At 43.0% G+C, this 24786-nt stretch overlaps 1 protein-coding gene across 6 annotated transcripts in view; it reads left to right on the top strand.

Moving 5' to 3' along the window:
- CYP19A1 (cytochrome P450 family 19 subfamily A member 1) overlaps positions 1-6171 on the top strand; it is a 99829-nt gene extending 93658 nt beyond the window's left edge. For all 6 annotated transcript variants that reach the window (XM_084784319.1, XM_084784318.1, XM_084784314.1 and 3 more), the window contains 3 exons: positions 652-814; positions 3695-3936; positions 5510-6171. In XM_084784319.1, coding sequence (XP_084640445.1) covers positions 652-814; positions 3695-3936; positions 5510-5758 — 654 coding nt within the window. In that variant the 3' untranslated portion in view covers positions 5759-6171. The remainder of the gene's footprint in view (positions 1-651; positions 815-3694; positions 3937-5509) is intronic.
- The last annotated feature ends 18615 nt before the right edge of the window (positions 6172-24786 follow it).

Raw genomic sequence — 24786 nt, 5'->3', positions numbered from 1 at the left:
AAAACACTCTTCATCTGGGAGTTTTATTCTAGAGCCCTCCCCGGATAACAAAAATACAAGAACGTTCAAATCTTATCCCTAAAATACCATCGTACTTGCATATATGTACATCCTCCCACAGGGTGAATGATACCTAATATAGTCTAATGCTATACAAATAGTTATGATATTGTATTTCTTAGAGAATAATTTTTAAAAGATTTATTTATCATATATACACAATGTTTTGCCTGCATGTACATCAGAAGAGGGCACCAGATCTCATTGTAGATGGTTGTGAACCATCATGTGGTTGCTGGGAATTGAACTCAGGACCTTTGGAAGAACAAGCAGCACTCTTAATCTTTGAACCATCTCTCCAGCCCAAGAATAATTATAAAAAGTCTGTACCTGTTCAATCAAAACACCAGAAAAATATACGTGATGCCCAGTTAATTGAATCCATATGTGGAACTCTAGTATATGGAAGAGTCAATGCCAGTAGGTAATTAGCTATTTGCTTATCTATGTGCGGAATAATAATATATAAAATGTTGGTACTAATTACAGAAGCCTCTAGTTTCATTTTGAGGATGCTTGAGTATCACCTCCCCTAATTTTCTGAAAACTTGATTCCCCTTTCCAACGCCTTCTCCTCTCTCAATGCTTCAGAGACGCGGAGACCTCACAGAAGAGAACGTGAACCAGTGCGTCCTGGAGATGCTGATCGCAGCGCCCGACACCATGTCTGTCACTCTGTACTTCATGCTGCTTCTCGTTGCCAAGTACCCTGAGGTGGAGCAGGCAATACTGAAGGAAATCCACACTGTGGTTGGTAAGCAGTTGTCAAATAAACAATAGGGCTTGAAAAACTCCCTTCTGACAGCGAATGCCAGCTGCTCATCCATCTGATAGCACAGGTACAACCTTAAGGAAAAACTAAAGTAAGTGATTCTGTCACATCTTGGCTGTGTTGGGTAGGTTGAAATGACAGTCCCTATTTTTTTTCTTTCTTTGTTTCTTTCTTTGTTTCTTTGTTTCTTTCTTTCAAGACAGGGTTTCTCTGTGTAGTCTTGGCTGTCCTGAACTCACTTTGTAGACCAGGCTGGCCTAGAACTCACAGCGATCCACCTGCCTCTGCCTCCCGAGTGCTGGGATTAAAGGTGTGCACTACCATGCCCGGCCCCCTCCTATTTCTATTTGTACAAATCATAAAAATAATACGTGCTTATTAAAAAAACACCAGAGCAGTGCGTAAAGCAGAAAGGGAAGGTCCTAATTCTTTTCACTGTCTCCAAGCCTCATTCCCAATCTCGCCCCCATGCTGTTGTGTGTTCTTCAAGAGCTTTTTATTATATGTATGTGTGTGTGTGTGTGTGTGTGTGTGTGTGTGTGTGTGCATATGCATGGGTGCACATGCACATGCTACAGTGTGAATATAGAGGCCAGAGGCAAGCTTGTGGGAGTTATTTCTCTTTTTCTCCCAGCTGGATTCTGAGGATCAAATTCAGGCTTTCAGGCTTGGTGAGAAGCACATTAACGTGTTGAGCCATCTCTCCAGCTTGAAACCTTACTCTGTGTGTACACAGATATATTTAAGGTCGCGTTTGTCCATCTTAGTAAAGCCATATAGTACTTGTATATAACCCACTTTAACCCTCCCATAGCCTTTAAGTCACCTCTCAATTATTTATGCCACCTAATGCAATGTAACGCTATATAAATAGTTATCATATTATGTAGAGGGTAACTACAAAATAAAGGCTGTGCGTGTTTAGTACAAGCACAATAAAATATATACTTAATGCGGTTAGTTGAATCCACAGATGTGGAACTTAAGTATATCCTCTGCCTGCTTCGTGGGTTACCTAAGTCTTTTCCAGTGGGTTCACCTAGGAAAATGGCTGTTGTTTACAAAAAGTGTTTGTGGGTTTCACTTTGTGGCAGGAGGAGGATGGAAGGCTAACAGCAGAGACAAGGTGATGCGCTTCCTTCTTCGCTGCAATCAGTGATGTTGCCCCACCCTTCCTACCTCCTCTGCAGAGAAGCCTCCAGAGCTCTATCAGTTCTTCCGCCCCCATTCTCACGGCTCTGCCTCAGCATCATCCGGCTGCCCCCTCCCCCACCCCCCTCTGCTTTAGAAACACAAAATCAGAACTGTTATCCGGGAGAAAACAAACATGTATTTGGAACTGCCTTTGCCCGTGTGATCTTTGTAGGAACACATTACTAACAGATGGAAGATGCACTTTTCTGGCTTTGCACAGTACTGGGGAAACAAGTCACTGGCTGTGGAACGACACCATCTGTAAAAAGCCACTTTACTACTGCTTAAAATAGTGGACACTAAGGAAAAAATGCATTAAATATATGAGAGAAGGGTTCTGTAGATGCAGCCTGGCAAGGGGAGGAAAAGAAACAGGATAAGGCAGCTCCAGATTCCAGCATGTTTTCTCAATGTTTTCCACAAGGCTTTCATCGTCCATGTAGAGGGCAGGGTCGTGGCATTCACTGGGCCAGCTTGTAGGCTGGTAGGAAAAAAGAGAACGCAGTTTTAATGGAACGAAGAGAGAGGACACTATTGGAGGATCTGGGAGGGGAAACCGATTTTGAGGTCACACTTTTCTCAGATCTGTGATAGAGATCCCTGAGAGATGTGTTGGTGCTCCTCAGCATACCCTTGAGGCGTCAGCAGACTGCAAAGATGCGAGTATGCTGCAGCATCAGTGCTCCCTCTTGTGGTCCAAAAGCAGATACGGTCATTACTGCCTAGCAAAAACTTTTGGAAACCTCTGAGATCTGTGTATTTGTTGGGTCCTTAAGTACAGAGCACAGTACTTGAGATGTAGGCAATCTTGCTTAGAATTTTCTGGCTGAACTAGATCTTTCTATAGGGTGTAGTTTTATAGGAGATAGGCATATTCTAGGGTCCCAGGATACTTTGATTCTGTGCAAGTGGCTTCATTTAAGGGTACTTGGAATTTTTGCCATGTCTGGAGCAAATCTATGTCTCTTTGACTAGCTTCAGGTCAGGCTGAGACAGCGGGACTGTCTTGTTATTCCTCAGCTGCACTCAGGACTGGGCAGGACACTGACCTTTTATGACGGGGAATAGTAAGCATCTTGCCATATTCCTGCAGCAGTTGGTCTGAGGTCAGATGTGGTGGGTCTGCTGGCGACAAGTGCGGGAAGGTGGCTGTACAAAGGACTCGAGAAGTGAAGGGTCCACACCCTCACTGACTCTGTAGCAGCCTGTGTGGCCTTGTTTCGGGTGGTCATTGTGCTGGTTGGTTCATATATTAAGAGACAAAGTAAAATGTGCCCTGGAAACGTAGAGTAGATGGGAAACTCAAAGACTCGAGGTTGGCTGGTAAGAGTAATACAGAGACAGAGTAGGTGTGGCCTACATGGAACTACAGAGTCTGTGCCATCTTTGAAGGGATGCCTGGTCCCCCATCTTCTGCCCATTGTCTGCCAGTGGAAATGTGGGTCCAGTGTGAACAGATTTCTATATATTTTTTAGGAAATCTCTTGTTGTTGTTGCTATTTCCAGAAATGGTATCACATCTTTGTGGACCAAATAAAACATTTGTTTCCAGTGGGTGGTATGCATTAGATTTAAAAGCATTTTTTTTTCTAACCAAGAAGAAATTGTTTTAGTGCCTATCAATGAAACTTAACATTACTCTCTTTGCCCTGTTAATCTATTCCACAGGTGACAGAGACATAAGGATCAGTGACATCCAGAATTTAAAAGTGGTGGAGAACTTCATTAACGAAAGCATGCGGTACCAGCCTGTTGTGGACTTGGTCATGCGCAAAGCCCTGGAAGACGATGTCATTGACGGTTACCCTGTTAAGAAGGGAACCAACATCATACTGAATATCGGAAGAATGCACAGACTCGAGTATTTCCCCAAGCCCAATGAATTTACCCTTGAAAACTTCGAGAAGAACGTAAGAGCTCCTCCTTAGAACTGAGAGTGCTGTTTCTGGTTGGTGTGGTCTTACGGGCTCCGCCCTGTGCCTGTACCGCACAGTCACCTCTCTTCAACAAGCAGTACTTGTGTCCTATAGCTTAGGGAACGGCTGACACATACAGCCCAAACCAAAGATGTTGGCTCTCTAGCTCTGTAAAAATGTTTGTACAGTTGCCACCCAGGAAACCAAAACATTAAAAGAAAAGAATTCCTTAATTTGGAAAAGATTTATTTAAGGCAACTGATTTCTCCCATTCACATCTATCATTTAATTAAATAATTCTTAAGTGTATGAACGTTTTTGCCTTCATGTATGTAACTATACCATTTTGTGTGCCTGGGACACGCAGAGCTCAGAAGAGGGCATCACATTATCCTTGGAGTGCGAGTTACGGATGGTTGTGAACCACTGTGTGGGTGCCGGGAACTGCACCTGGGTCTTTTGGGAAAGCAGCCATTGCTCTTACCACTGAGCCATCTCTCCAGCCCTGAATTTATCAAGTTTTCTATAATAAAGTAAAAATAATTAATACATCATTCATTTATCTAGCGTCCTCTAGATTCAACTGCACCACTCGCGAAGCAAAGGAAATCTACTCCTACTTTAGATAGAAATCAAATAAAATTTAGTTTTACCACTGCCTTTATTCTATCAAATGGCCTCAAGCAGTAGATGTTATTTTCTGAATAAAACTCAATGATTTAAAGAATCAGCCTTCCTTTTTTATATAGCTGGTGTATAGGAGAGATTTTTGCTTTCGCTATGTCACAACAATATTACTAAGACAGAATTTTTCAAATGGCTCCCCGTGTTTCCTCTTTTTCTACTTGTGTGTAGTATAGGGACTCACTGTCGCTTCCGCTCTCTAATTAATGTTTCTAGACAGGCAATCCAGACAATACTTTGTCTGTCAATTGGTCAACACATTTTATTTAGTTATTTAATAATTCTAGTATATTGAGGCCATGTAAATACATACTAGACAAGACAGCCATGATCCTCACTAATTTTTACAGTGACTAAAAGTAGTCAGAAGATCTTTTGTAATGGCACATTCCTGGAACCCTAACACTCTTAGGTAGAGGCAAGAGGACCAGAGCTTTGGGGCCAGTCCAGGCCACAGAGATCCACCCCCCCCCCCGTCTTTCTCACATACACAAGAAGCTTGACAGTAAGAGTTGAGACATCCATAGCTTTTATCCTCATTGTACGCGTTATATGAGGTCACACAAAAACAAACTCTGTCTCAGTAACTTGCAAAGCACCAGAAAAGCTGAAATTGCTCCACAAGATGTCCAAACATCTAATATAACCCATAATGTGTGGTAATTTGCACTGCCTTAGCCCAGCTAACTGACATGTAAAACTAAACTAGGGACTCTGTGGGGCCACGAGCAGTCACAGGAGAGGCACAGCGGAGGGAGGGGGAGGGTGCTTCTTCAGCCACAGTTGTTTGTCTCTCGGGGAGGAAGCAGCGTTATTGAGAGTCAAGCCAGGGTGTGCTCAGACAGTTGCCTGCCTCTGGCTAATCATCTGGTCATCCCCATAGGTCCCCTACAGGTATTTCCAGCCCTTTGGCTTTGGGCCCCGCAGCTGTGCTGGGAAGTACATCGCCATGGTGATGATGAAAGTCGTCCTGGTGACACTTCTGAGACGATTCCACGTGAAGACATTGCAGCAAAGGAGTATTGAAAACATACCGAAAATAAATGACTTGTCCTTGCACCCAAACGAAGACCAGCCCCTTGTGGAAATAATTTTCTCTCCAAGAAATTCAGACAAGTACCTCAAACAGTAAAGACGCGTGGTCAGTATCCACTTGGGAGCATTGCTTCTCAGCAGCTACACGGAAGCCATCCATTTTAGCGTCAACCTCACAACAGACATTTGAAGCTCTGAAGCGTCTGATGACCATAGCTCCTACAGTTTGTCATCAAGATGGGGCAATCATCCAGAGAGCCAGGATGCAAAAGAAAGGAGTCGGTCGTGTTGGGGACCAGTGAAGAAACTGAAGCCTTAAAGGACCGATCCTACCAAATACACTTTGGGAAAGACAGGCCATCAGTAAAAACCTGTCTGGTCTCCTGCTCAACACAGCCAAGTGACTGTGGCAAAAATACTCAAGCTATTAGAGAGGCCAGGCAAGCATCGCGGCCTGTGGGGCCAGGCATACCTGATACTGGGCGTAAATAAATAAATAAAGGAACCTCCGTTTATGTGTGCATGCATGTGCGTGCATGCGTGTGTGCGTGGGTGTGTTGAGGGTGAGTGGGAAGTCACAATCTAGACTCTTCCCACAAGTTGAACCTGGTTACTTATGATGGACCCACATGTAAACTGTTTGAGGCAAAAGTTAGACATGAGAGTACCCCTCACTTCATGCTCCCAGACATGTAGTTTGACTGTAGCAGGTAGAGATTCAGGTAAAATATACCTAGTTAGTATTAGCCTAAGTAAACCATAGCGAGGACTCTGTGGGGTGTAGGGGGACAATCACATGGTGCATTTCAAATAAATAAGTCTTTTTTTTTTTAAAAAAGGTAATGTTTGCATTGTTCCTTTGTTCCTCCAGCAGTTTGGGGAAAGGAAATCCCTCTGTGTCTTCATCTACTCAAGCTGCACAGTGGGTGGCCCTTTCAACATTCCCCATGACCCCATTCTTTGGTTAAGAAAAAAAAAAAAAAGTCAGGCTGGAGAGATGGCTCAGAGGTTGAGAGCACTGACTGCTCTTCCAGAGGTCCTGAGTTCAATCCCCAGCAACCACATGGTGGCTCACAACCATCTATAACATGATCTGATGCCCTCTTCTGGCCTGGAGGTGTACATGCAAGCAGAGCACTGTATACAAAATAATAAATAAATCTTAAAAAAAAAAAAAGTCAAGCCCTCACAAATCATTTTTTTCATTCTACCTCAGATTTAATAGTTACCTTAGAGATTTAACAAATAACTAGCTCACTGAATTACCATAGGCATAGATAAAATGTACACCTTGAAATTAACTCTCTAGAAGGACTCAAATAAATGAATTGCTTTTCTTTACATCACTTTGTGTTGCTATGAATGTATGTAATAGTCAGTACTCAGTAACTTAAGAGCTGAGAGTTAAGCTCGCTTACCAGCATAATTCCAATGAGCTGACAGCCATTGTGCCCTGTGTGAACATCCCTTTTGCCTTGCTGTTTAGCAACAAGGCCACAGAGGAGTGTAAAATATGTATAGGTCCCTTGAAAGCGTGGCCTGCCTTTTGTTACCCACCTCTATCCTTTTTCCGTTCCTGATCTGACTTTGCTTACTCACTCTCAAGGTCAGTTCAACATAGACAACACTCATAGGTACTCTAAAAATTCAAGAGTGAACATTGTTAGGGTCTATTTGGGATTGTGGTTTAAAGAGAGATATATACAACCATCCACCTAAATATGTCTGCTTACAGCGTCTAGATAACCAAGTAATTTTGACTCCCATGACTGAGGTGAGGGTTAGCATAGCAAGCTAATCCACTTGGCAGTTCTCAGTGTGCTGCTCACATTGCTGTGTCTGGAGCAGCACTGTTAAAGAGACTTCCTAGCAGTGGTCTTCACTCACCTAAGTCTCCTGAACTAGCTACTTTCATTTCACATGTAAATACACATCGCTGGCCTGTATGTTACAATGAAGTGAAAAGTTGAAAGAATCGTATCTAGATAATATGGACACAGAAATATGTTGGGGGAAAAAAAAACAGGAGTTGGGGGTAGAAAACATGGAAAGGACAGGAAAAGGAGAGGTTCTGGGTTGAGGATGAGGAAAATTCTCCCAGAATCAAATATTTGGTTAATTGGTGAGCGTAGCCTCGTTAGACAAACACCATATGTTCCCACAAGGTTGGACTGAGGAACTTGCCTATTGGCATTCCAGTAGGCAGGTGGACATATACTTAAAAATCCTATTATCTCTTCAAAGTCATGTATAGCTAAGTGCTTAATACTCTAGAATGTGCCACAGATTCTATTTTTGTCAGTTTCCAAAGAGCTAGAATATATGTTACCAGTAAAATAGATGTATTTAAGTGTTCTCACTGTCAAGTTGTGAGAACGATTACACGTCTCTCAAGCGTGTTAATCATCTCTCATACCAGGCTTTCATTGAGATGGTATGTTTCTCTTTCCACGTGGAAAAGAATCAAGTTCGGAACGTCTTCTCATATTGGGAAATTTCCATTGGAAGTTGTCATTTTGTATTTCTAAGGATCACTTTTCACAGTGTGAGTATGTGGCACTAGCCGGGCATGGTGGTGCACGCCTTTAATCCCAGCCCTGGGGAGGCAGAGGCAGGCAGAGCTCTGTGAGTTCGAGGCCAGCCTGGTATGTATCAGTTCTGAGGCAGACCTCTGGCCTAGACCTTCAAAAAGACTTGTTGAGCTGAAATTGGTAATGAATTGGAATATATGACACCTTCGGTCAGCATTAAACCAATTTAACTTCTTTCCAATTTGTGAAGTGTCCCTTCATGTCCCTATTTTAGTGTTTGTTACTTACCGACTAGATTTTCCGTCTTCCACCCACACATAACCCATCGCACATGGGCAGTCTCCAGATTCTGTCAGTAAAAACTCTTAGTTTTGTTGGGTTGTTTTTTGAGACAGAGTTTCCTCTGTGTAGCCCTGGCTGTCTGGACTCACTGTAGACCAGGCTGGCCTCAAGCTCAGAGATCTGCCTGCCTCTGCCTCCCACGTGCTGGGATTGCAGGCGTGCGCCGCCACCATCCGGCAAAACTCTTAGTCTTTAAACCAGATCCGTTACTTGAAGAAGTGACTCTGTTGAGACTGGAACCCATGAATTCTAAACCTTGTTCCAATTCCTTAAAAAAAAATTAAAAAAAAAAAAAAGACATTTAGTTCCCCTGTTTTCTGTCTTGCTCTGCACTGTGTGTAAAATTGCCAGGACGCCAGCCAATCTCTAGAGCGTATCCTAAGACAGGATTATTTGCCAGAGCATAGGTTCCAACTTGGAATTTAGACAATGGGCCACTCCTACAAATGGCAAAGGGCCTGGTAGCTCTCCTAGCACCACTCAGCCTTACTTTCATCTGAGGATGCGCAATGTTCAAATCAGGCAGCAGGGGCAGGCACAGCAAAAGTGTGTTAGCTTTGGAAGTTTGGCAGCCTCCAGCAGGTGGAGTGCAGCCTTCCCAAGCTTCTGGCAGTTTCTCACCACAGAGTTCTACTGGACAGTCTTGTTGGTATTACTGTCTGGTGAAGGAAATGCCCTTCACTATCCTTTGATTCCTAAGATGCTGGCCCTAGAAGTTCACCTGAGTTTAAAGCAGAAGCTGTCCACCGGGAGCTACAACTTCCAGAAAGTTACTCTTTGTACTTGGCTTTCTACGTCTGAACTTCGCTGAACCATAGGCTCCACCTGCTGGGGTCGTGGCCCTCTGGAAACTACCTGCTATCTAGGGAATGTTCAATACATACAACCAGGGGATAATAGTAGCTTACTAATTTAGCCTTAAAATAGTTATGTGAGGTGTTAAGGAGAAATAACAATAAGGTGTCCTCTCAAACCTATTATAAATATCATTTTGAAATTATACTCTGTTGTCTTGATAGCAATGACACTATAATCTATAATTTCTCTCATTGTCTTTGTTCTCTCATTGTTACTAGCTCAGCCCCAAATATGAAGCCCGGTGTTTCCAGATGTTTTGATTCCTGTAGTCGTCCACCTCACATCTGTCTGGTTGGCTCTCACATGCTTATTACACCTCATACTTCCCCAAGTCCGTGCATAAATAAACCTTTGACCTGACCTGCTTCATGTAGAGATCTGTGCTTTACCCTTCCCGATGGACAGTCAAGAGCCAGGCACTCTGGGAACAGGAGGGCTGCCAATCTGGAAAAAAGATTTCAGGTAAGGAAATGACTAAGGGGGCCTGATAGGAAGGGAAAAGGAAACGGCAGGACCAAAACAACCCAGAGAAGCACAGGCTGAACCCACAGCACAGGACAAACAACGCAAATAAAGGCCTGGACCACATCTAGCCCGCGTGGCCAGAGGAGAAAAGGGAGGAGCTCGTGAAGTGAGAAGAGAAGACCCTGCTAGAAGAGAAGCAGCCTTTATGCACTTTAGGGCCAGAACAAAGGGAGAAGCAAGCTAATTAGTACTTCTTCTCAGTCAGGAGATAGAGAAAAGGCAAGGAGAGCATCATCTTCAACGGGGAAATAAGAGCAACTGAGTCTGAAGGGAAACAGGTTACAAGGTCACCCACCTGCCGGGTGTCTGAGCTCCCCTGAGACTGTGAACCTGCCCTGGGAAGCTGATACTGCTTTCTGGAGCCTGGGTGTGGATATAAAAAGCTGGCCGCATGTAAACCTTAACAGGGTCAGCTTTGGACTTTGCTCAGCATATATCAGAGGCCTACAAATGATATGGCATCCTTGCCCGTAACAAAGGAAAAGAACAAGAGAAAAGTTGCCGATGGTGGCAAAGGAGAAACAAGGCAGACCCATCTGTTAAGCCCTAGTCACGAAAATGTCTTGCCTAAGTAGCTCAATAACAAACAAAAACACCAAAACAACAACAAAACCCCTAAGTAGATTCTACAAAATTATGGGCCCCTGTGGACTAAAATGTATGTATTGTAACCACAAAGTGCAACATTCTCAAATGTCTGTTCATTATGTAAAAGGAAAATTAATTGTGTCTTTATATGTCTGAAGTGAGAATTCTAGAATTTTGGTTTCTTTAAAAACACAGAAATATTTTAAGAATATTTGTTCATTTTAATCCCAGGTGTGGGGATATGGGGTTGCTTCACTCATCTGACTATGATTTGCCTTGTGCTCTGGCAGGGGTGTAATTTTGTGCACTTTGGATAGCTTCTGTGATTGTGTGACATTTGGAATTCTGGGACTTTTCAGAGGATATATAAATTCTAGGGCTCTGAGAGGCAAGGTGGCTTGTTGGCCATTCAGGGGTGTTATTGGTTGCTGTTGGTCATGGTTTGTTAAGTAGTCACACACAAAGAAGAAACAAGAAGATGAAATTATGAGTTCAGGACAGCCAAGGCTACACAGAGAAACCCTGTCTCAAAAAACCAAAGAAGAAGCAGCAGCAGCAGAAGAAGAAGAAGAAGAAGAAGAAGAAGAAGAAGAAGAAGAAGAAGAAGAAGAAGCAGAAGCAGCTCAATGCCTCAATCAGGAGGAAATAGTCTAAGGATAATGTTGCTCCTTTCCAATCCCTGACTTTATTCAGGGATCTTTTCCTTCTCTCTCTATCTTTTTTTCTCTCATCTAGAATTAGGATTTGAAAGGGTGGAAGAAAAGGGGTGGAGAAGGGTGGAAGAAAGAAGAACCCATAAAGTGGCAAACACCATATTCAACAATGTGGTTACATTTCACCAAAGACCACTGGATGAAAGAACACACAGATACACACACAGGTACAGGTAGAGTGGTGAGCCATGCAACTATGCCTCAGTCCAGAGCCAACTGGGTACAGCGACCAGAGGAATAAGAGGTGACCAGCAGTCTCCTAGCCCCCGCCTTACCATAGACACTATGCCAAGGTTGGTGGCACTGAACACAGCAAACAGTAACTGCCCATGTCGCATCCCAGCTCCTGTTCAGGGCAGAGCTAGCCGGACCTCAGCTTCCACAGGTATATAAAACAGAGATGGCCATATGTTGAATACATCACACTAGGAACTGTGAGTTGCACAGAGTAAAAACCAAGAAAGTTCTGTAATTACCGTGTTCAGACACTTCAGTCCCCACAGCTCTAGTAAAAGGGAGATCTGGCCAAGTGATCTGTATGAAGTTACACATCAGCAATGCTCCAGGTTTGTCTCAAAAGCCTACAGTCAAAAGCTTCTTAAGGATAAATGAAAACCCATTCCTGGGAAGGAGAGAGTAGCATAGACACATCATGGGAAATCACTCATTTGCAAGGAAGAATGTAAGAGTTTGGCATAAGTAAAGGTGATTACCAAATAACCTTAAAAAAAAAAAATAAAGATTTATTTAGTATGTATAGTGTTTTGCCTACATGTACAGCTATGTGCCAGAAGAGGGCACCAGATCTCATTATAGATGGTTGTGAGCCACCGTGTGGTTGCTGGGAGTTGAACTCAGGACCTTTGGATGCACAGATAGTGCTCTTAACCTCTGAGCTATCTCTCCAGCATGCCCCTCCCCCATAACCTTTTAATGGGATGTTGGAACCCTCTCAGATTATCTGAGTCTATGAGGGCTCTGACTCTGCTTTACAGCTTTGTAAATTACCACTCATAGAATGTAAGTGATTCATGTCTATAGACACATAGATAATTCTGTTCATTCCCAACTAGTAAAGCAAGTTTTAATGCTGTATATTCCATATGAAGCTATCATTTTTAAGGAGCTATAACATCTAACCAATCCCCCCGCCCATTCAGTTAATGAGGTAGGTCTTTTCTAAATGGTCATTTTACAATTATGTGAGAGCTATACTTTACTTTAAAGAATTATTATCCTCTAACACATGGGGAGAGGTCAGATTTAGTCTTGGGGCCTCTGTGTTTCCTGAGGAGGGATCCCTCTGCTGCACTGAAATCTGCTGGCTGGAGATCTCAGGGGATCTTCCAGGGCAGGCGCGAGCCTAAGGCCCAGGCTTATCCTGTATTCTTCCTGGCCAGGGTTAATGAGGACATTGGCAAGACAGTTGGACTTTGGGAGGAAGCCTGTGTGGCTTGAAGGCAATTAACAGTGGGTTAAGGGGTAGGGGTGCACTTGATAGTGAAAAAGCTCATGTATGTAGGGGATGAGAAGTCATAAATACTGGGTTTCAGAGTTATATTTAAGTATTTTCTTTGCTCATTTTTTAGTTCTGTGGTCTTGGCAAATTATTAATTTTTTTTTTTTTTTTGCCAGAGTTTGGGCCTTAAGTACCCGCTCTCCACCACCACTTTGTGTGTTTAAAGGCTTGGCCTTTACAGTGATGGCTGTCACTTGTTGAGTATTTGCTCTCTGTTCCTAGGATTTCATGCCCTGACATTCTTATTCTCATCTATCACAAGTTAGTAGCAGTCTCATGAGGTGCCGTGCGCCAGCTGTGAAGGGAAGTGGAGTTGGGACTTAAACCCATGCTAAGTCGATCAACCCCAATCTACTGGAGTCCTGACCCTAGATCCTAAGAAGTAAGGTAGGTCTGCAGTACTGGAAGGGCCTCCAGGTGGTGCTATTCAGCTACAAGTTGTAACAACAGTATGGTGATAAGGAGGAAATAAATATTTTATTCATCCCATAAAAAATTTATGTAGGGTCTACTGTATGTCAGAAAAAAATAGATCTCGTTTTTCATACGGCTAAGATCCTAGTGGGGCAGGAAGATACTAAAAATAATAAGTTCTATAGGACTGAAATATAGCTACTGTGGTCAGAACATCCTCACTTCACCTGGGTCCAGTTGTGAAAAATCTGAAGGAGATGGAATAAAACAACCTGAAGGAGATGGGGAAAATGTGGAAATATCCACAAAGAGGTCCCAAGATTAGAGGGTCATTGGCATGGCTGAAAAAGAAAAAGCAAAAAACCAAAACAATCCCCCACCAAACGCAAAAATCAGAGCATCACAGCCAAAGCTAGGGTAGATAAGGTCAAGGATGTTGGTGACAAAGTTAGAGAGTGGTAAGAGTTATGCATGAGGATGTCCATCGGTGCTGAGTGGGATGGAAAGGGTTCTGAGCAGAACAACAGAATAGGATGCAAGTTAAAGAAACGCCCTGGCCATCTTATACATAGCTAAACACAGTGGATAACATGGGACCTCACTTAGTGGTCAACTGCAGTAATTGGGCAAGAGGCGATGGTGGGGTAAATAGAGGGTTAACTGGATGCCTTGAAATGGGACTAGATTCTGTACACATTTTGAGGGAAAAGCCAACTACTCTTTGGTAGTCCTTGGAAGCTACCGAGACTACCTATAAAGAGTATTTCAATTTGGTCTCCAATCCTAATCAGTGCTCTATTGTTGTAAAGCGATACCATGACCACAGCAACTCTTATGAAAGAAAGCATTTAATTGGGGCTAGCTTACAGTTTAGAGGTTTATTCATTATCATCACGGTGGGAAGCATGGCGGCATGCAAGCAGACATGGCCGGAAAAGCTGAAAATTATACATCTGGATTCTCAGGCAGCAAGAAGAAGAGGGAGAGCCACTGGGTTTGGCTTGGGCTTCAAAACCTCAAAGCCCATTCTTAGTGACTCCCTCCTCCAACAAGGCCACACCCACTCCAACAAGGCCACACCCACTCCAACAAGGCCACACCCACTCCAACAAGGCCACACCCACACCAACGCCACGCCTCCAAATCCCTGCCAAGTAGTGCCACTCCCTAATGACCAAACACTCAAATATATGCACTTAGGGGTGCAGTTCCTATTCGAAACACCACACCCAGTAAACTGGGAACTCTTTGTATGTCTTTGGAGAAAAAAAGAAAAGCTATCCATGTGAGGAAGACATCCTGGCTGTTGCCGAGTATGGGGACAGTATGACAGATTTTCCTTTGTCTGTGAGAAGTCTGGGCCCATCTCTTGGTTGTAGAGAACAAGGAGAACTCTACTCTGTGTCATGAACTCTACTGATTTTCTTTACATTTTTCCCCTCTGGGTTGAAACAAACGTTGTTAGACTCAATGTTTCAGTTTCGATTGGTGCACTAGAAACTGTCCCCAAACGCACTACTTGGTTTGCTGAATGGCTATGTTGTCAAGTTATGCTTATGCCCATAGTTCTGTGCTGCTCTTTGCAGTGGGCGGAGGCTAAAGCAGAGTGCATACTTGTCAGAAGACGACACCCATGAGCACATGGAAGCACTAGTTGAATTCAATGGCGTATAAAGAATGCAGAAGAGTGTGTGAAGTTTGGAAGGACACCTTCAGGGCAGGGGGAGACAGGGGGGATTGGATGGGGGAAGTTGTGGGTGGGTATGATCAAAATACATTATAAATGAGTATGAAAAAGTTTAAAAAATAAGTAAAAAAAAAAATATATATATATATGAAGGGGAAAAAATTCCAATTTCTCCAAAACAGATACTGCAGGCCCATAACTTGGTAAGGCACTATATTAGTTACTTTTTTTTTTTTATCTCTGTGATAAAAGTATCATACTTAGAAGCAACTTAAGGAAGAGATGGCTTTATTTGGCTTACAGTTCTAGAAGAATAAGAATCCATCATGGTCTAAAAGGCACAGCAACAGGCAGGCATGGCAGCAGGCAGGGGAAGCTGGCTAATCGCACATCATCCACACACAGGAAGCAAAGGGAGAGGTCAGGGCTATAGACTCGTGAACTCTGCCTCCAGTGAGTCACTTCCTCCAGCAAGGCTCTGCCTCCTAAAGGTCCCATAACCTTCCCACACAGTGCCATCACCGGAGGGCCAAGTGTTCAGGCATGTGAGCCTGCAGGACATGCATTTCACTAGCCACCACAGGCCATGTGGAAATGCTTGCCTTGCCTTCTGCTTTGTTAGTCCTGGGGGACCTGCGTCAAATCAAGACACTAGCCATCAAAAGGTGTAACATCTTTCCATGGGGAAATACACTGCAGTTGACAAGGGAGCCTCTGGGAGATGAAACAATAATTTAGCTATAAATCTTCTCTCTTCTGTTAAGTTCTAGAAGGGATGAAACCAGGGCCACCTGTGAGATGAGTCTCCTAAGTTTTTGAGGGGCCTGGTCTTTGACAAGTGGCCAGTGTTGGGAATCTGTTTGGTAATGCCATCCTGGTTAGTACCCTTGGGGGCATTTCACTCTGATGACCTGTTCATAGACTCAGGCTCATCTCTCTGCAGCTGGGAAGACCTCCCAGCAGCAAGCAACATTGAAACCAGATCCTTTTTTTGTTCTTATCCATTCGAAGTGTTTGTTTTCAAGACTCCATCTGTGGAAAGCACTTAAACAGCATCATTTAGAAGAAAGCAAAAACCAATAGATGGGAAAATAGAGTAAGAAACACACATACACACATAAACTCCCCCAAGAAATCTAGGCAGGGTAGCAGAATTATTGTCTTGATGCCACGGATTGTGCAGCTGGGTTAGAGATGCTCTCTGCTTTAACAGCCTAGAACACATGTCAATGGAATTCTACGCTACAGTGCACTTTGAGAAACACTGACAAGCCGTCCCTGGTAAGGACAGAACAGCCATTTGCAGTATTACCGTGAGTGTTGAATTGTGAAGCAAAGGCTACGCTATCTTAGAGCAATGCTGTCAGTTTGCCTCCTATCTTATCTGGGCAGGCCTAATTCCTAAGAGTACAAACACCACCCTTAGCTACTAACAGCAGCAAAGCCAGAATGATGGGTAAATAAAAAAGATGGCACTGCTCTGCGGTGAAGGAAATTAAGAAAATCAAACTGTTTCTCCCGACCTCTACACCAAACATACCATTATTTTGTCCAAGTGAGGGGTGTAAGCATTTTATCAATAAGCCACAGGTTTGGGAAGAGCAACTTTCATTCACAACCAAGTCCTGACTATTATTTATTTATTTTTGGCATTTGTTCTTTCAAGGGAGAACACAAGTATAAAGAGGTGCTTGAGTCAAGGCTTCTTAATCTTACTTTTCTCCAGACTGACCTACATTGGGTCCCCGACTATATAGACAATGTGTCTGGATGTAATTTGCCCATAAAATGCAGGGTGTTGGTATCAGTCAAAGGAGAATATTGACCCTTATATTCAGACAATATACCCTGGCACTTAGATCCCATCTTAGTTAAGGTTTTATTGCTGTAAAGAGACACCATGACCAAGGCAATGCGTATAAAGGAAAATATTTAATTGGGGCTGGCTTCAGTCTCAGAGGTGTAGTCCATCACCGTCATGGTGGGACGCATGGCGGCGTGCAGGCCGACATGGCGCTGGAGAAGGAGCTGAGTGCTCTACGTGTTCATCCACCGGCAGCAAGGAGGAGACTGGATTCCACACTGGGCAGAGCCTGAGCATGGGAGACCTCAAAGCCCTCCCCCATACTGACACACTTCCTCCAACAAGGCCACACCTCCTAATAACGCCGTTCCCTATGGGACAAGAATTCTATGGCGGCCATTCCTATTCAAACCACCACACCCACTCTGTGCTATTCAGTGATTCATTTAACGTTCATGAACCAGACCCCTCCAGTTCCAAATAGCAGTTCCTGCCTCACAGGGTTACCATGAGAATGAACAATAGAACTTAAGTTGGGAGTTCCTGGCACATCATCGACTCTATAAATGGCAGCTTTTATGACCACGGTGGGGCTGCGACTTCAGCTTTTAATAACCATGGTGAGGAGGACCTCATGATAAGAGCTGCTTCCAGGGGCTGTTAATAGTACTGTAACTATGGTTCTCAAAACAGTGGTGGCTGATAGATACTGCTGGGACTTCGCATTAAGGGACCAATTACGTTAAAGCAAAGAGAGGCATGGAGAGCTCAGGTGAATGCTTGGGTCATCACGGATGTCTGAGTTCTTCAAAGAAACTAGACCGGCACGTAATTGGCCAAGGGATGTTTTAAAGCTCTAAGGACACGGCTCACATGGTTCCTAAGACTGAGATGTCCTTTCATCTGCTGTAGGAGGGCTGGAGCCTTGGAACCGCAGGGATTCCATTTCAGTATGAGCCGGAGCCCTGAGAACAAGCAACTCTGATGGTGTAAGTTCCAGTCACAGGGCAGGACAAGACAAATGTCTCAACTGTCAAGCAAGGGCTATAATTCAACTTCTATACCCCCTCCTCTATATGAAAAGTTAAATAATACCCACCTACACTAGCCAGTTCACCAGTTCTGATATCAGTCTCACCTGGAAGCAGTCTTACATCGTTAAACATCACCAGCAGTAGTGTTTAATCAGGTACGTGGTCCGCCATGGCCATGCTCAGAACGGTCTTATTTCAGATCAGATTGGGATCTACTCAGACATTAAGGCTGAGTTTGCTCAGGATGTGTTAGCAGCCACTTTCTGAATGTTCCCACAACACTATACTCTCCCCTATTCTCCATTGCTTTTTGTTTTTGTTTGTTGTTTGTTTGTTTGTTTGTTTGACATAGGGTTTCCCTGTGTAGCCCTGGCTGTCCTAGACTCACTTTGTAGACCAGGCTGGCCTCAAACTCACAGAGACCCACCTGCCTCTGCCTCCCTGAGTGTTGGGATTACAGGTGTGTACCACCACGCCCAGCTTCTCCATTGTTTTTACAGCACACTATGCATGACTTATGACTAGGATATCAGTGGTCCTGTTCACTCCACATCACCCTGAGAACTTCTAGAGGACAGGAAACCTAAATCACTTCTATATTATACTTAACATTATCTTCTAGATTCTACAAGAGTACCTAGCAGATAGAAGACGCTCAACAAACAAATTCCAAGTGAAAAAATGGCTACTTAAATAAACAAATATATAATATACATTGCATGGTGAAATATTATTCTATACAATGCATTTAATTTCTTAATCTACAAATACTGACTTTAGGCAATATTTGAAGTTTCTTCTAATTTTCTATGCCCAGTGCTGGTTCTTAAACCAGCAGACTCAGGAGCAAGAATTTTATATTATTCAACTAAATTGAGCCTTGACAACGCTCCAAAGTGGTGAGAAATTCAATTTTAGTTACATTTGGGGGGTGTCAAAGCATAGTCTTAAAAATTCTAAAAATGTAATTTTATACAAATATATAAGGATCATGTGTCAAAAGATTTATATAATTCATTAATGAGGACAAAAATGGGAAAAAAAAGCAGCTCACTGAAAGGATGACACAACAAAGTGATACATAGATGGTCAGTGATATAAAGGGAACAGGAAAACTAACTATAGTTAGTGTCATACCAGCAGCTAAACCACCAAAGGCTACTAGGGAGATATTCACATTGTAACCAGGTGAAATCATTAGCTTCCTTTCAGGTGGTTTGAATGAGAATGGGCCCAGTTGAATGAGAATGTTTGAATACCCGGTCACCAGTCACCAGTTGGTGGAACTGCTTAGCAAAGATTAGGAGCTGTAGCTTTATTGGAGGAGACACTGGGAGGAGGCTTGAGGTTTCTTTCTTTCTTTTTTTTTTTTTTAAATTTAATTTAATTTTTAAAGATTTATTTACAGTGTTCTGCCTGCATGTACACCTGAAAGCCAGAAGAGGGCATCAGATCACATTTTAGATGGTTGTGAGCCACCATGTGGTTGCTGGGAATTGAACTCATGACCTCTGGAAGAACAGTCAGTGCTCTTAACCTCTGAGTCAACTCTCCAGGCCTGGCTTGAGGTATGTGGTTGCTGGGAATTGAACTCATGACCTCTGGAAGAACAGTCAGTGCTCTTAACCTCTGAGTCATCTCTCCAGGCCCGGCTTGAGGTTTCAAGAGCCCAAGCCATCCCCAGTTAGCCTGGTCTGCCTTGCGCTGTGCTACAGCACCATGGCTGCCTGCCTGCTGCCATGTTCTCATCAGGTAACTTTACAAATGCTGGTCCAGTATTATATCGGAGTGCCCTTCTCCCAGAGAAGGCAAGCAGTCTGTTCTGGAAACAATTCTGTTAACGAAGAGGGTAAAATGAGAGTTAAATAAACCACGGAGGTCAAGGTAAAATGCAAATCAAGTTAGATTCTGGCACAATATATGTCTATGGTGGCGGAGTAGCATGGGCAACGTGACCTTGTAAATAAAAAAACAATAGATTATAACAGGGACATCAGAGCCGATGCAGATGCAAAGGAGAGGCAAAAAAAAAAAAAAAAAAAAAAAAAAAAAAAAGCTGGCCTCTTCAGACATGTCCACCATATTGAAAAGACCAACATTCAATATGGTGGTGATCATGTCTGAACATCTGAGATGGGTCTGGATAAGGCATAAACTAAGAGTCTGTTAAAAGTTTTGGATGAGCATCTGGTTACTTCTCTAGTGGATTCTCTGTGGAGACAAATATCCACACGAGAGAAAACCACAAACTTCATTTTTATTAACAGCTTAGTAAAATCCCACTGTGTCTACTTGCCACATTTTCATCATCCACTCTTCTGCTGATAGACAAAATGGATGAACCAGAAAGTATTCCATTAAATGAGGTTACCCAGTTTCAGGAAAAAAAAATGTTCCCTCTCATACGCAGATCCTAACTTTTAAAGTCTGTCTTTGTGTAAGTGTCTGTGAGAAAGTGAAAAAATCATGAAATCACATAGGAGACCGCACAAGAGGAGGGTCAGAGGTGTTGAGAAGGTGAGAAAAATGCCATAGGTGTCTTGAAAGTGGAAAGGTTCTACTTGGAGTGGGAGAACGTGAGAGGAAATTCTAATTTTATTAATCTATATTTCTTTTAAATTGAGCTTATGACTCCAGGTGCTTTATCACTGTGTAGATTTTTTTCCTTTACACATTTTTCTGTGTGCTTGTGTTGTAATTCCAAAGTCACTCTGTAGCCCAGCTGACATCTACAGAGGGCCAGCATATTACTAGGTAGATCAGTATTACAGCGAGTCTTTTCTGTGGAGAAACAATGTGCAGATTGCAGCTGGGGGAGGGAGGGGTTCTACCTCATGGCCATGCCCTCTTAAGCTAGGAACAGGGCGTGAGAAAGCTGTGTCCATGGTGGAGGTCTGCTACCACCACTGTGGGTCCAGAGAAATGTAGACTGAAGCTACCTGAAAACAAGTTGATCAGGTCAACAAGGGAGGACTTCAAAACATAGCTCGTGCTACACCAGAGAGGGAGGAATGGGCTGAGCCTGCACCCTGACAGAGACTCCTTGAGGCACAGCAGTGTTTTTCCAGATTCAGAGAGGTTCCATTCATATTACCATCCCCAGCTGATTCTCCGTGGAAGAAGCATTCTTCTCTATGGAAAACCGACATAAACATCTGTCTCTAGCCCATCACCCTTACCAATTGTAGACAGTCCCTATCGTAGGCTGGATCTGGCCCCGTGGGCTATATCATGGTGCTACTTAAGTGAAGCAAGCAATTTAGCTGTTTTCATAGGGCCAGACAGCATGTTGGGCTCCTGAAGAGTCCCCGTGACTTCTAAGAAAGTCATCACGGACCACAACACGGACCTATCTGTGTTAATTCGTGATCTAGTACCAACTTCAACACCTTAGGCAAATCACGCAACTTCTCTGAGGCTGCTGTGGCTCCATCTGTAAAACACAGACTACAGCACTCAGGAATGCAGTAGGCATGCTGGAGGAATGCACAAAACAAAAGCAGTGTGAAAACACCAAATACAATTACCAGTCTGGCAGCATGTTGATGTTAGCCTTGAACAGCCTGTATTGCTTTCTAAAAATAGAAAAAGACTGCTAAGAAAAATTTATGAAAATCACCTTTAACTCATATAATTTTCATAAAAACTCTGTAAACAATGCCAGATACTCATTTTCTTTATAAATATCTATAATTAAAATCAGCTTTACAAAGCAGAACAAATACAAGTAAATTATATGCATGTGATTAATTACAATTATTTGTCCTATTAACAAAGGTTTATGTTAATCTGAATTTGGGATGTGTAGAGCATCCTTGAATTTTGTGATCTATTCCTTTGAGCTTAATTAAAAAAAAAAAATCTTAAGAACCACACTATTCCTGCTTCCTGAACCAGAGAAACAGCACAAAATGAGCCAAAACTGAGTCTTGGGAATGCTTGTGTGTTAAAAAGCGGGGGAAGACTGTGCAAAGCCATTAGTCAGTGAAGAAATAGAAGTTAAAACTACTAAGATGGCTAAAATTAAAAAAGAACATATATTTATAAGATGTGAAGCCACTTTTAGCTTCCATACACTGCTGGTGGGCATATATAAAATTATACGTCAATTTGCAAATGCTGGTTAAAAAAAAAAACAAACCAAACTTGAATACACACCTGCCCAAAGACTCAACCCTTATACCCAAGAGGAATGTGAACATACACCCATAAAAATCACTAGCATAGGACTTGCCCTAGTTTGGTTTCTGTAGCTATGGTAAAACACAGACCAAAGCAACTGGAGGGGGGTGGGCAGGGAAGCACGTGACTTCATCTTACAACTCCCAGACCACAGTCTATCACCAAGGGAAGCTAGGACAGGAACTGAAAAGCAAGAACTGAAACAGTCCAAAAGGATCACACACACACACACACACACACACACACACACACACACACACGGACATCAGATCACATTATAGATGATTATGAGCCACCATGTGGTTGCTGGGAATTGAACTCAGGGCTTCTGGAAGAACAGACGGTTCTTTTAACTTCTGAACCACCTCTCCAGATGCTGTGATAGGAATATTAATGATACTTTTTGTCTTGGATAGTTTTATGTCTGAGAGGAGGGGACCTCAATTAAAACAAAAACAAACAAACAAATAAAACGCCTCTATAGGACTGGGCTGTGGGCAAGCCTGCAGGGCATTTTCTTAATTAGTGATTGGTGGGAGAGGGCCCAGCCTGTTGCAGGTGATGCCACCCCTGGGCTGATAGTCCTGGATTCTATCAGAAGGCAGGCTGAGCAAGCCATGTTGAACAAGCCAGTAGGCAACGTCCCTCTGTGGTGGCCTCTGCATGGTGGCCTCTGCATCTGCTCCTGCCTCCAGGTTCCTGCCCTGCGTGGGTGCCTGCACTCGCTGCTTTTGATGATGAACTGTCATTTCCTGCCCACACTGCGTTTAGTCATGGTGTTTCGTCACAGCCCTAGTAACCCTAACTATGACACATTCATTTACAATTCTCAAGCGTGGGTGACAACCCAAACCCAGGCAGATGCATTTATCGACTGCGGTCCATTTATAACACGGGAGCAGTGAACAGTGGACAATGTGCTGGTAGAAAACGGATGGCGCTCACATATGTGACGCAAACAAAGGAAGCAAGCATGAAAGAGTACTTAAGCACAAGGTGATTTATATGTAGTTACATAAAAGGCTAAACCGTTAGGAGCAAAAAGTAAAAACCAGAGTGGTGGTGAGTCTGGAGGAAGATGACCGAAAGGAGATTTTTGAGATAAGGAGAACTGTTGTTATAAAGAATGAAAATCTCATTCATTCGATTTTGCCAATGAAGACTCAGGAGCCAGATGCTGGGGTGAAAGCCTGCTAGTTCAGAAAGGCAGAGAAAACACCCAGCTGATCTATTCAGCTGGCTTCCTGAAGGAAGAAGCCAAGAGCTGAAAACCAAAAGCTGAAGACCAAAAGATAAAAACCAAAAGCTCAAAGCTAAAAACCCAAAAAGCTAAAAGGCCAAGTCCAGAAGCCTGATGCCAAAAGCCTGCTAGCTCAGCCGACAGCCCAGGAGGAGAAAGCCAAAAGCCAAAGAGCGCCGTCTTCTTCTCCTCACTGTCTGAAATACCCTTCAACCAAATGCCCCTCCTTTCTATCTAATCTGTCATCTGGTTCCTTGTTCTGACTCTTGACCTCGGGTTAACTTTATTAAATCCTGTGTGCAGAAAACTCTTGGATTAAAGATGTGTGCTAGGGCTGAGCCACACTACAATCACCTGTTTACAATAAAGAGAAAGCTCTTGGATTAAAGGTGTGTGTGTTATGGCCGAACCACACCAAACAAAAGACAGGTTTTTACAGTTCACAATTTCAGGGTTCACAATGGGATCTAATATCCTGCAACAGAGGATGTTTTATTCCTCAATAAAAAGTGAGTGTGGCCGGGCGGTGGTGGTGCATGCCTTTAATTCCTGCACTTGGGAGGCAGAGGCAGGCGGATCGATGTGAGTTCAAGGCCAGCCTGGTCTACAATGCAAGTCCAGGACAGCCGAGGCTACACAGAGAAACCCTGTCTCAAAAAAACAAAAACAAAAACAAAAACAAAAAGTGAGTGCATCCATTTCTCTAAACATCAAATTGCACACTTATGTTTTCTGCTTTTTAGTACATATACAATTACCTTAATATAACTGGGAAAAAGCTAAAAAGTAGTAGGCTTGCTTTTCTCAGATGTATGGTTCAACAGTTTTGATATTTCTTTGCTTTAGATTGAAGAAAAATAGAAGCTAGGGTTTTTATTGTCAGAGGACTCATTTGCAGACACAAAGAGGAATGTTAGAATGACCTCTGAGGATAATTAGAACTGGAAGTCCATGTATGGTTTCTTAGCTATGTCCCTGAGACACATGGCAGCCACGGGCAGTGGACACATACAACACCACATCGTGGTTTCTAAATATCACCACCCACTAAAATGAGCCAAGACTCCTTGGATGGAGGAAGGTCTTATGGAAAGCCCAAGGAAATGCTGTAGCAGGAACTAAGTATATACTTAAGAAGAAGTGGAAAAACTCAAAGGAGTCCAGAACCAGCTCAAAGAATGTGCTGGTCAAATCTGGAACATTGGAGAATTGTTCATGAGCCCTTTTATTTCACTGACTAAAGTAAGCCTCCCATGTGCTCACACTGTTAGAACCACAAACACATGTGCATACATACAGAATGTTGTTCCTTACAGAAAACCCATCTGATGTATAGAGAAAGGGTTATGAAGTTAGAACCACCAGAGAATGCTGAACCTAGTTTGAAGATGGTGAAAACTTGATGAGTGAATCTTTGCACAGTTTCAAAGCATTTCCTCATAAGGTACCTATGACTTGCAATAGGAAAATGGAACCACAAAGTGCAGAAACTGGTCAGCTAATGTTTTATTCACTAATTTTAGCACTCACTGATGATTTTGCCTACAACAAATATTATTATGGTATCATTGCAAACTCTTTTTAAAAGGTCAGGCAATTTTGTAGAAGTATACTTTTTTTTTAAAAAATAAGAACTTCCCACTCCTAACAAATGCATTTCTTTCCGCCTCCCTTGTCTCTCCCTCTCT

This window comes from Acomys minous (assembly GCF_964271855.1).
Source record: "Acomys minous genome assembly, chromosome: 5".
Taxonomy (NCBI): domain Eukaryota; kingdom Metazoa; phylum Chordata; class Mammalia; order Rodentia; family Muridae; genus Acomys; species Acomys minous.
This window is presented reverse-complemented; position numbering and strand designations above follow the sequence as displayed.